The 10984-nt window shown below is 42.9% G+C and overlaps 1 protein-coding gene across 1 annotated transcript; it reads right to left on the reverse strand.

Annotated features, from left to right (window-relative positions):
* Nucleotides 1-4765: 4765 nt before the first annotated feature.
* On the reverse strand, nucleotides 4766-9930 carry LOC123817904 (carcinoembryonic antigen-related cell adhesion molecule 21-like). The gene is made up of 3 exons (XM_045837693.1): nucleotides 9843-9930; nucleotides 8570-8923; nucleotides 4766-5046 (listed from the first exon to the last, which is right to left on the reverse strand). The coding sequence occupies exons 1-3, from the start codon at nucleotides 9904-9906 to the stop codon at nucleotides 4766-4768; spliced, it is 699 nt and encodes a 232-aa protein (XP_045693649.1). The 5' UTR covers nucleotides 9907-9930.
* Nucleotides 9931-10984: the final 1054 nt, after the last annotated feature.

Here is a 10984-nt window from a genome sequence, read left to right on the forward strand (position 1 = left end):
AATCACTGTCAGAGCTAACTTGTTGAATAAGCTGAGGCATGTATGGAAATATAGGCTTAAAATTTGTCTTTTCACAGCTTTCCCAGACCATGTGGACACTGCTGCCCACCAGACTGTGCAGTGAGAGCTTGCTGTACATGATTCTATGGGGTTGGAACTGGAGGCTGGACATCTCTGGTGCTCAGTTTTGTCTTCACTACCAAATCTATCCTGTATTTCTCACCTAACCCCTGCTCCATCCCAATCACGTTTTTAGTTTTACTATCCTGCATTCCAACTTTCTTTCTGATTCAAATTTCCAAACTTTGTTGACTCATCTGTTGCATTCATGGTGTCCCCAATCCTATAAATTCTCATTGCTTTCCAGATTTCCATCCCACCTCAACAATATTCTGATTTTTTAAATCTACTTACCTTTATTCCATGTTATCTTTCCTAAATATTCTGTCAGCCTGTACATCAAATGCTTTCTCTTGTCCCTGTGTCAGGGCACTGGTATGAGTCTCCTGAAACTCACTCAATCCCCACCCTGTGTCTCACCCCTCACACCCATCCAGGTCTGAGAGGACAGCAGGCAGCATGATGCCACAGCAGGTCAGTGGCTCCTCTTTCAGCAGGTAGGAAAGCCCTTTACTCAGATTCCTTAATTCAATCTTGGGACACTCCAAATTGCCCTTATGCATGGAACCCTAGGTCCCATTTAATTTATATAATGCCCAACATACCCCAAAACTGACTTTTACAATTACTCAGCCTTCCTCTGAGCAAACTCCATGCCTCCATGCTTGTCCTTTATGCCCACCACTGTTCATTCACCCCGCAAGCCAATTCTAGCCAAGCTTCCAAGTATTGGATTGACCAAAAAATTTGTATGTTTTTTTTTCTGTGAAATAAAAGACCTTTTTTTTTTCATTTTCACCAATAGCTTTATAGATTAGGATATTTAGAGTATGTCAGCTATCTCCCAAATGATAGAATGTTGATTGTTCTCAATTAATGTCTCTATTTGATTGCTACCAATATCAACCAGTCTATCTGACCATGGAGCATCATCTAGCAAGAAATCTCTAGCACAAAACTTTGCAACCCACATTTTGATACATTCAATTATTCATAGCACCTTTGCCATACGCTGCATAAACCATTATTTGTGTTTAAGCTGCATTTTTACCTTATTTATTTATTTATTTATTTATTGAGGGAAGGGAGGGGGGAGAGAGAGAGAGAGGGGGAGAGAGAGAGAGAGGGAGAGAGAGAGAGAGGGAAACATCAATGTGCAGTTGCTGTGGGTTATGGCCTGCAACCCAGGAATGTACCTTAGCTGGGAATCGAACCTGGGACACTTTGGTTCCCAGCCCGCGCTCAATCCACAGAGCTACGCTAGCCAGGGCTCATTTTTACCTTCTTGAAATGATAAAGCATGATACACTAAAATGTGGCATACATTTTTCCATCTTCAACATTAAAAATACTAAACAGAAATTCATCAATATTGATCAGTTTTTAAAATGCACATTGATAAGGCAGCTGTCACAATGCAATGTAACCAATTTGTTTCAATTGAATTTTAAGACAACTAAGTACTACTAGAACCACCTTATGGGAAAAAAAACAAATGATATTTTGGAAAAAAGCAAATGAAATTTTGGTCAACCTAATGTTTTAACCAAATATCTCAGAGACCACAAGGAGTAGGAAAAAGGAACAGACCCAGAGGAGAGTTTATTTCCCATTTCACAGACTCTGGTTGTGAACTCTCCAAGGACAGGCACACAGAGTTGGTAGAAACAACAAGAAGACAACAAAATATCTGGACACTGCTGTCTGGCCTGAGCTCCAGGCAATAAGGAAACCAAGAAAGGATGTCTAAGGTAGACCTGCCCATGGCTTATGTGACAGGGACCTGGATGTTGACTAGAGTTGTTGAGTTTTACGACAGAATATTATTAAAAATCTCCATGACCTTGTTCCTTGAAGGTGCATCAAAAGTGTGTGTGTAATGAGAACACAGCTGACAGTCTGCTGCAGAGGGGTCCCTTTTCAGGCCTGGATGGGTTCTCAGATTCTGGGACAAAGGCTACTTAGAGGAAACCTGGGACCCCAGAATAATATGGGTAGTCAGGTAATCTTTTGCTGTGGACACCAAGCCAGAAGCAAGAACAGAAACTTAAAAATTCTTATTTGGAAGAATATAGTCAGATTTTTAAAAATTGGAAGATTTGAAAATATGGTAAGGATTGAAACTGTAAGCAAGATGACAGGATCAGCTGATTACAGGTAGATGATGTCAAAGTCAAACATGTATCAGATAAAATTAAAAAGGCAAAAAAATATTGTATCCAAGACCTTGCAAAAAAGGGCAGTGAAACTAAACTCAACAACCCAGAAACTAAAAGCTGGGGAGATTTTAAGCACCTCAAAAAGGAATAATAGGGATCTGTGTTTGATGACTGGCTTTGCACAAATGAAAGTAAAACTTCTCATGGAATCCTTACAGGAGGTCCTTTTACATCTTGGTTGTAAAGGTCCCCCACCCAAGTGAGGCTCTACCCTCCCTCAGTGACTAGGGCACAGGAACATCACGAGGATTAAATTTTAAAGAAGGTGACTGAGGCTCTTGAGACATATTATTTTTGTAATAACACTGGCAAGAAGCTTTTAAGGAGACATGCATATTTCAATAAGGCAGAGAAATAATTATCACTTACAAATTGTGATTACCTTCCCAAAGGAAATTCTCTAAAACCCTGGAGGTCAGAGGCCTGAGTTAACTCTGAGTTAACATTTAGGTCATAACAAAACTGCTCTTTACCCAGTGGACGAAAAAGCAACTCATCTCCTTCAGCCAAAATACATTTTGCATCTACATCAGTTCCCGCAATTGATAAAGAGATCAACATAGCTGACAGTCCATGAACAGAGCGGGAATGTGACTTCCCAGAAGGCTGTGCTTCTGGAGTTTTTATGGTTCCATTACATTTCTCTGCACAGTCACCTTCCTTTTGGTCAAATTTCATCACCAAAGAAGAAGAGTCTTCTTGATCACAAACATGACTGCTGTCACCTGATTTAGCCTGACTGGTTACCTAAGTGCAAAGGAGCTAACATTCACCACATGGTTTGCTCTGATGAATGTTTTCCTATGAAATCTGAGAATAAATTTGTAACAGCCTATTGAGGTTAGGAAGCTTCACACTCACACTTCACCTACAGTCTCTGCAGGTTTGGGTGATGCCCTCATATCCAAGAGATATCAAGATATCCATCAGATCCAACTTAGCTTTATAAAGAGCGAGGTCATTTCTGATTCTGTGAGCATCAATATGAACTATGACATTTGAGCCGAACCTTGGTTGTATTACCAATGTTTCCATTTATATCCTATTAACAAAGAGGATAGTGTCATACTGAGGGTATGCAAAAAGATTTCTTGCCATAAGAAACAAGAATACTCAAAAACACTTTAGAAATTATTTGTGAGATATAAAACAGGAAAAAAATTCACTGCTGCCACCCACATGGGTGTCCTCCTGTCAATTCCTGTTGTCTACACAGTGTCCACGTGCCCTCCACCTATCCCTGGGAAGGAGGGACAGAGATTGGATTCCTATGAGCTCATCAAGGGCTCCCACTGGTAATCACACAGCCAGTGACCATCCTCTAAAGTACTCAATGTCACTTCCACTGTGGGGGCGGTGAAACTAAAACCAACCAGAAAGAGTGGATAAAAGATAAGACTCTTGTTTCAGCATCACTAGCCATCAGAGAGATGCAAATTAAAACCACAACGAGATAACACTTCATACTGGTGAGAATGGCCATCATAAACAAATCAACAAACAACAAGAGTTAGAGAGGATGTAGAGAAAAGAGAACCCTAGTGCACTGTCGGTGGGAATGCAGACTGGTGCAGCCACTGTGGAAAACCATATGGAATTTCCTCAGAAAACTAAAAATGGATCTGCCTTTTGACCCAGCAATTCCATTACTGGGATTATATCCTAAGAACCCTGAAACACCAATACATAAGAACCTACGCATCCCAATGTCACAGAAGCACAATTTACGATAGCCAAGTACTGGAAGCAACCTAAATGCCCATCAGTAAATGAATGGATCAAAACACTATGGTACATTTACACAGTGGAATTCTATGCAGCAGAAAGAAAGAAGGAGCTCCTACCTTTTGTGACAGTGTGGATGGAACTGCAGAGGATTATGCTGAGTGAAATAAGCCAGGCAGTGAAAGACAAGTCAAGAAAGGTGATCTCACCTTTAAGTGGAACTTAATCAACAAAACAAACAAGCAAGCAAAATATAACCAGAGGCATTGAAATTAGGAACAACCTGACAGTAACCAGAGGGGATAATGGGGGGAGGGAGGAAGGGTTTTCAGGAACAACTATAAATTACACATGGATAAAACCAAGGGGGGCGGGGGATGTGGAATGAGGGGAGGAAGGTGGGGATGGCCAGGGTGGGAGGGGAGTGGTGGGGGGTAAATGCAGACAACAGTACTTAAACAACCATTAAATAAATAAATAAACAAACAAACAAACAAATAAATAAATAAATAAAACCAGAGATAGAATCTAGTGTGAAATGTGACCTTGAGTCAACTATAATGACAACATAAGTTCACATTTTTCAGCACTTATTGACTTAATGCAAGTCTTCTAGAATCTCTCCACCTTCACAAGAAATCTATTTAAAAGATGCAGAATATTTTATTCAGACTTTAAAAACAGAGAGAGAAAGAGGAGAGTTACTCATATTTTACATTCAGCTGGAGGGGCACACTATAAGCAAAAGTGATAGGGTTTGAGGCCTCACACTGATAATTTCCAGCATCTTCTCTTCTGACAGGGTTTATGGTAAGGGTTCTGCTTTGCCAGGACAGCTTCATCCTCTCTGTAAGTGGCAGATTCATGCCATTGAAGAACCACTGTATGGAGATTCCTTTTGTGTAGCAGGTCAAGACCACGGCATCCTTATTCTCAGTGACTGTGGTGTTGCTGGCTACAAGGATGGCCATTATCACAGGCTCTGTAGGGAAATAGAGAATGTGAATGATGGAGAATGAACATGAGACATGGAGTTATGCTGTCTTCTCTGAGATCTCAGCCTCTCACTGCCTACAGTGAGCTCTGTTAAATTCGGCAAAGGATATTTTTGACCTCTGTGGTGGGAAAGCAATCTTTATTCAGGGGACAATGTATAAGAATAGAAAGCATAGTCATTTCCTCCTGACCCCGGACCACCATCTGATGACCTCTCACTTGTTCCTTCAGGCATTACTTTAGCACCAGCACTTGAAACCCCTTCCTAGCCCACATGTCCTATAACCTATCATCGGGTAAATTGTTCTAAATGTTTCTGAAAGGCAACAAAAAGCAAATCAATAGAAAAACATCCAGATGTATGGAATTGGAAGGCCCACACCATTCCACATATTTGCTAAAATTACTGTAAAAAAAACAATGTCATTTGTGCATAAATTAAATAATTCATTCTAGAATTTATGTAGAATTTCAATGGATCCCCCACATGGTTGCAGTGATGTTACAAAAAAAGAATAAACCTGGAGGTCTCACACTTCCTCATTTCAAAGCTTACTGTGGAGCACAAGTAACCAATGTGACACTCGCATAAAACTTCTATTTATCAAAAGACAAAATGAAATCCTTTTGAGGAAAAAAAAAGCCAAGTAGATCAAATCCTAAAGCTAAGAACTAAAACTATAAAACTCTTAGAATAAAATATAGGGGGAAGCACTATAACATTGGATTTGGCAATGATTTCTTACAGATGACACTAAGAACACAGGCAAAAAAAGAAAAATTAGATACACTGCTTTTTGTCAAAATGAGAAACTTCTGTTCATCAAAGGACAAAATCAACAGAGTGAAAGGTGACCTGTGGAATAGAGAAAATACTGTGCAAATCATATGTAAGATGAGAAGTTAACATCCCAAAAAGACAAAAAACACCTACAACTCAAAAACAACAAAACCAAATAACCTGGTGAAAAAATGGGCAAAGCACTGCAATAGACATTTCTCCAGAGAAGACATACAAATGGCCTATAAGCACAGGAAAAGATGCTCAACATCACTATCATTTGGAAAATGCAAATTACATCTCAAGGCCATGCTGTTAGTGATGTTAAGTAAAGTAACTGAGCTGTGCAGGTAACAGAACGTTGCCATATATGGTACCTTCGATTCTTCAAAAGGCTTCACAAGTCACAGTTGGAACCTCTCACCTCTCAGCCAACTTGAGTCCTTAAAAGAATTAAGGCAGGTCTGTGTATCACAAGACAAATGCATGGGAGTCTGAGGGCTCAGAGAATGTATGACCTTCAGCTCTGTGTCTAGGGGAAAGCACAGACTTCCTCAGAGTTCCGTTAAGTATCAGGGTTGGATCAGGGAAAGGCATAAGCCTGGCAGGCAGAGACTACCACACACTTCTTGTTTTTCATTTATCAGCTGACTTCCTTGCTGACCAAGCATCATTTCTTCAGGCTGCACAGCCCTCCATCACCCAGATGAGGTGTGTTTCTACTAGGCACCATTTCCCTAAACATTCTATGGATGAGTTTAGGCAGAAATAACACATACATATGGATCACAAGCAAGCTGTTTGTCAGTTGGGTATTCAAGCACCTAGGCAAAGAGGTTGGCCTTCCTAGGTGAGTGTGACTGACAAGAGTCAGTGAGCCAATAAATGATAGACCCGAGTCCAAGAAATGAGCTTGAAAAAAAGTGAAGGGGCAAGAAGCTGACTATGGCAGCAGAACCATGTGATAGGCCAGTAAAATACTTGACCCTCTCCTGAAGGCAGGTGAGGACTTTTGGAAATGCAGAAGGGGAAATGCAGAAGAGCATGGAGTTGATGAAATTCTCGTTCTTACAAAGTATTTGTGTTTGGTAGTTATGAGATAAAAATTTGGAAAGAATTTAAAAGTATTTTCATATGTGAAAATTATTATTAATACCCTGGTGCCTAAGGCCAATTGCAAGAGGAATATGTCTTCCCTGGTTCCAGTCCCTGAAGGGACAGTGAACTTGTCCTGTGCATCCAAGATTCCCAAAACTCTGCATCAACCTTTCAGTATTGGAAGAAATTTTTGATTGTTTATTCATTCATTATTTCAACCAATATTTAATTTCTTCCTAATTCATCAAAAGCAACTGTTTTTTGACCAATGTTGGTCTCTGTACTAGTTGCAAGTGTAGAGAGTGGAGTGATAAGGCAAAGTTTTGTTTTTATAAGGAGTGAAAATGACACAAACACATCAGGAAAAATATTAGTGATTTCAAGTTTAGTACAGGAAGGCATGGCCTGACCACCTGAGGGCAATGCCTGAGTGTTCCCAGCACTGATTCTGAGGATTCCTGCAGGTTCTAGAGTAAAAAATAACTCTCCATTTATTATCATTCCCCAGCCCAGAATCTATCCCTCTGAGCTGAGGAAGCTTAAGAAGAGAGCATCTCAACCAATGATTGGCCTAGCAAACCACAGACATTAATAAAATCCCAAGTTGGAAGAAGGGGTGGGGCTATGGCTGCAGACAGACCTTGGGTGACCCTGATGAGCTTCTCCTCCTGGTCTGTGTGACTCTGCTTTAGAGACTGTATGTCCCTGTGCCTCAGTTTCTTTTCCATGGAGGAGGATGCATATTTGGCTGTCAGGTGTCAATGTATTAATCATACTATATGCACAGTATCTGACCTTGAATCTTGGGATAGGGCAGCTGCTCAGACAAGAGGCATCTGCTATTGATTGAATCCCAGAGATGATTCCCTCAGCTGATCCCTGGTGGACACGGAGCTGCCAGGAGCATCTTTTCTCCTCAGTTTCTCCCTGAAGATGCTGACCTCTCTATGGACACCCCCTAAGTCCCCCCAGAAGAGTTGCAGGATCCTTGCAACTCTAATGATGCAGGATCCTTGTCCATCTGTGCTCCCCACCCACAGTGCCATCCTTGTTCAAATGTGGTTGTAGGGGCTGAGCCCTGGCTGATGACCAGCTTAGGAGACCTGTGGCTCAGGCACCCTGGGAATTGTTGCTCCCAATCAGCTCCTTTAAGGAAGCCCAACTCAACCTGACACAGGCTCCCCAGGCTCTTTGGAGCCAGGAGCTCTGGGACAGGGGTCTGGAGAGTGGCTGACTATGCTGAGCTGTTGTGAGAATTCCAGGGAGCTCCTCAGGCCAGGCTATTATGGAGCCCTGCAGGGTCATCTCAGGGTCAGGGTCATCTCAGGGTCAGGGTCAGGGAAAGGACCCTAAGGGGCCAAACTGAGACTGGTCTCCTCCCCCTGCTGAGTTACTCTCATCGAAGTGGTCTTTCTGTCCTCACTGAATGTCATCAGGGTGGAATCTGGGAAGGGAACAGAAATCTTGGGAAGTTTGTCTCCACTGTATCCTGTCAAATGCCAAAGCTTCACCTGGGAGGTGATGCAGAGGGGGATGGAGGCAGAGTCTAGGTCTGTCAGTCCTGAGTGTGAAGTAGAATTCACCCCCACCCCCACCACCGACACCCAGAGGTCAGAGAGGAATCACTCACCAAACACACGGAGGCGACCAAATCCTATTTCTTTTATACGATTTTGAAGATGCACCACGACAGTGTAGTATCCTGCATGCTTTAAGGTGACCTTCTTAATCAGCATGGATCCTTCCTTGTCTATTATTTCTCGACCGCTAAATTCAGGCCCCTTTCCCAGTTCTTTTTTGTACGTTACAATAGCTGCGATATAACGATTCGGGTTCGCCCCTCGTCCTTTGTACCAAATGATGATATTCGCATTCGGAGGCTTGTTGCGCATGCGCAGAAGCACATCTGCGCCTTCGGCAGCAGTGGTTGACACAATAGCGAGTTGAGCAGAGGTGGGCAGGCTCCAGAAGGTTACAAGTGAAACTAGGAGAAAAGAAAAAAGTGATTAATATTCGCATGTATGTAATGGACTTACAAGATGAAGCCCTAAATCCTGAGCAAGCCTCTTCATCTCTCAGCTTTGGTCTGGGTGTGAGTGTGAGTTTGTGTGTGTGTCTCTTGTTGTCCAGGTCAGCAGCATGGCCACTTTTACTTCAGAACCTCTAAACCTGTTATTTTTTTTCTGTTTCCAATACACTTGTCCAGCTGTCTCTTGGCTCACCCCCCCTCACTGCCCTCAGGCTTTTGCTGACACTCAGGGTGTCCTTGGGCAGACACCTCCTTTTACCAATGTTTGTGAAGACCTCTCTGTACTCTGTTGCTTTCATGACACTTGTGGGGACCTGACATCACATCCACATCTTTCCCTGCCCCTCTCCTCTTCATAGAACTTGCGCTCCATGAGCGTGTGGGCCTGTCTGATCCTGCTGAGTCTCAAGTACTTTCTGTAGGCTGCCAGCACCTGTGAATGAATGAATGAATGAATGAATGAATGAATGAATGAATGAGTATTCTCCACATCCTTCCTTTTCTGTGTTGTGCTCACTCATTTCTGAGGTTGGCGGTAAGGACGATGCTCAGCATTTTTGATTAAAATTTTCTCTTGTTGCCTCGCATAAAATGTTACTATTATTATCAACAGTTTTGAAAATTCCATACTCAGTGATGAATAACTTAGAATGAACAGCCATTGAGACTTTCCTGTTCCTCACCACTTCCAGGTCATGAGATCTTCCTGCTGCTGTTTCCCCTTCTTCATCCCAATCTTCTCTTTTGCCCTCTCCCCTGAGGTCCTACAGACGCCCTCTCTAACCTCTGAGTGCTGTGTTCCACAAGAGATTTCAACAACTTTGGTCTCCCATCCTCCAGTCCACCCCCCCCCCAGGGATTGTCCCCTTTTTACCGGTCAGCAGTAGCCTGTGCCAGAGGACAAATTTTCTGCAAGTGCCAGCTGAGGGGGAGTCCATAATGTCTGCTGACTGCTCCGTTCGCTCCGCTGCAAGAAGAGCTTGAGGTCTAGTAAGAATCACAGGCACTTCTGTACCCACTGGTGGGATCTGCTGTCCCTTCTCCCTGCGTGCTAAGCCTTTTCCTGGGGCAAGGTTACTTCCCTGGCTATAATGAGCCAGGGGCGGGGCCTGTTCCCAGGACTCTTCCTCTCCCTTTCCTTATTTATGCTACAGCTGTGCCTTCAGTTTTGTTTACCTTTGTGTACATTTCTGTTCTATGGAAACGGCTAAAGACCATGAACACACACGCACACGCACACACACACACACACACACACACACATTCACAACCTGTGTTACCTCTGTCAGGTACACAGTAACCTCTTTGTAACTCCCCCTTTTTTTTACATTTCACATTTTCCTTCAGGGTGAGAGTCCTGGATGGACCTCAGGAAAACTTGCCACAGGGATTTTGTCACGCCCTCTGTGCATCAGATCAACTGTGAAACTTTGTAAAGATTGTGATGCCCAGGTCACATTTCAAAATGCCTTTACAGAAGCTGTCCATCAAACTGGATGCCCATCAATAACGAGATCCTATGATTTGAATTTGGCACAGGAGTGTCTCTAGATCCACCCCCTGTGGACATGGAGTGTCTCTAGATCCTGGTAAAGAACAGATCCTGATTTGGCAGGTGTGCAGAAGATGAGACTCTATCTGACAAACGCTCAGCAGAGGTTCATCTTATTGGTTTGTGGATCTCACTTGCAATAGCAAGTATTCTGGGGACACTTGTTTCCCTGAGGGGATGACCCACTCACACTAGCACTGACCTCTACTGTGTCTTGGTCCTGTGTATGTCAGCACCACAGAGAGAGTCCCAGGAGTCCCCAAACCTCAGTGATATTTCTGTTTGTGACACAGAAACCCAGCTGAGAGCCAGGTCTTCCCCATGTTCTCAAATGCTCTGAGAAGGTTGTATTTCCTCCCAGCAGGAAGGTCGCAGACAAAACTCTAAAGGTAGAAGTGGTAAAGCTGGGTGATGATTGCAGAGGGGACCCTTCTTCTATCTCAGGCTTTCAACAGACTGGCCTC

This window comes from Phyllostomus hastatus, unplaced genomic scaffold, assembly GCF_019186645.2.
Source record: "Phyllostomus hastatus isolate PE091 unplaced genomic scaffold, TTU_PhHast_1.1 phas_contig_234, whole genome shotgun sequence".
In the NCBI taxonomy this organism is placed as follows: domain Eukaryota; kingdom Metazoa; phylum Chordata; class Mammalia; order Chiroptera; family Phyllostomidae; genus Phyllostomus; species Phyllostomus hastatus.

Coding starts and splice junctions, on each gene's coding strand:
- LOC123817904 (XM_045837693.1), bottom strand. CDS start 9,906: ATGGACTCCCCCTCAGCTGGCACTTGCAGAAAATTTGTCCTCTGGCAC. Junction 8,924..9,842: donor GCACAGGCTACTGCTGACCG/GTAAAAAGGGGA, acceptor CTTTTCTCCTAG/TTTCACTTGTAACCTTCTGG. Junction 5,047..8,569: donor TGGTCGCCTCCGTGTGTTTG/GTGAGTGATTCC, acceptor ATTTCCCTACAG/AGCCTGTGATAATGGCCATC.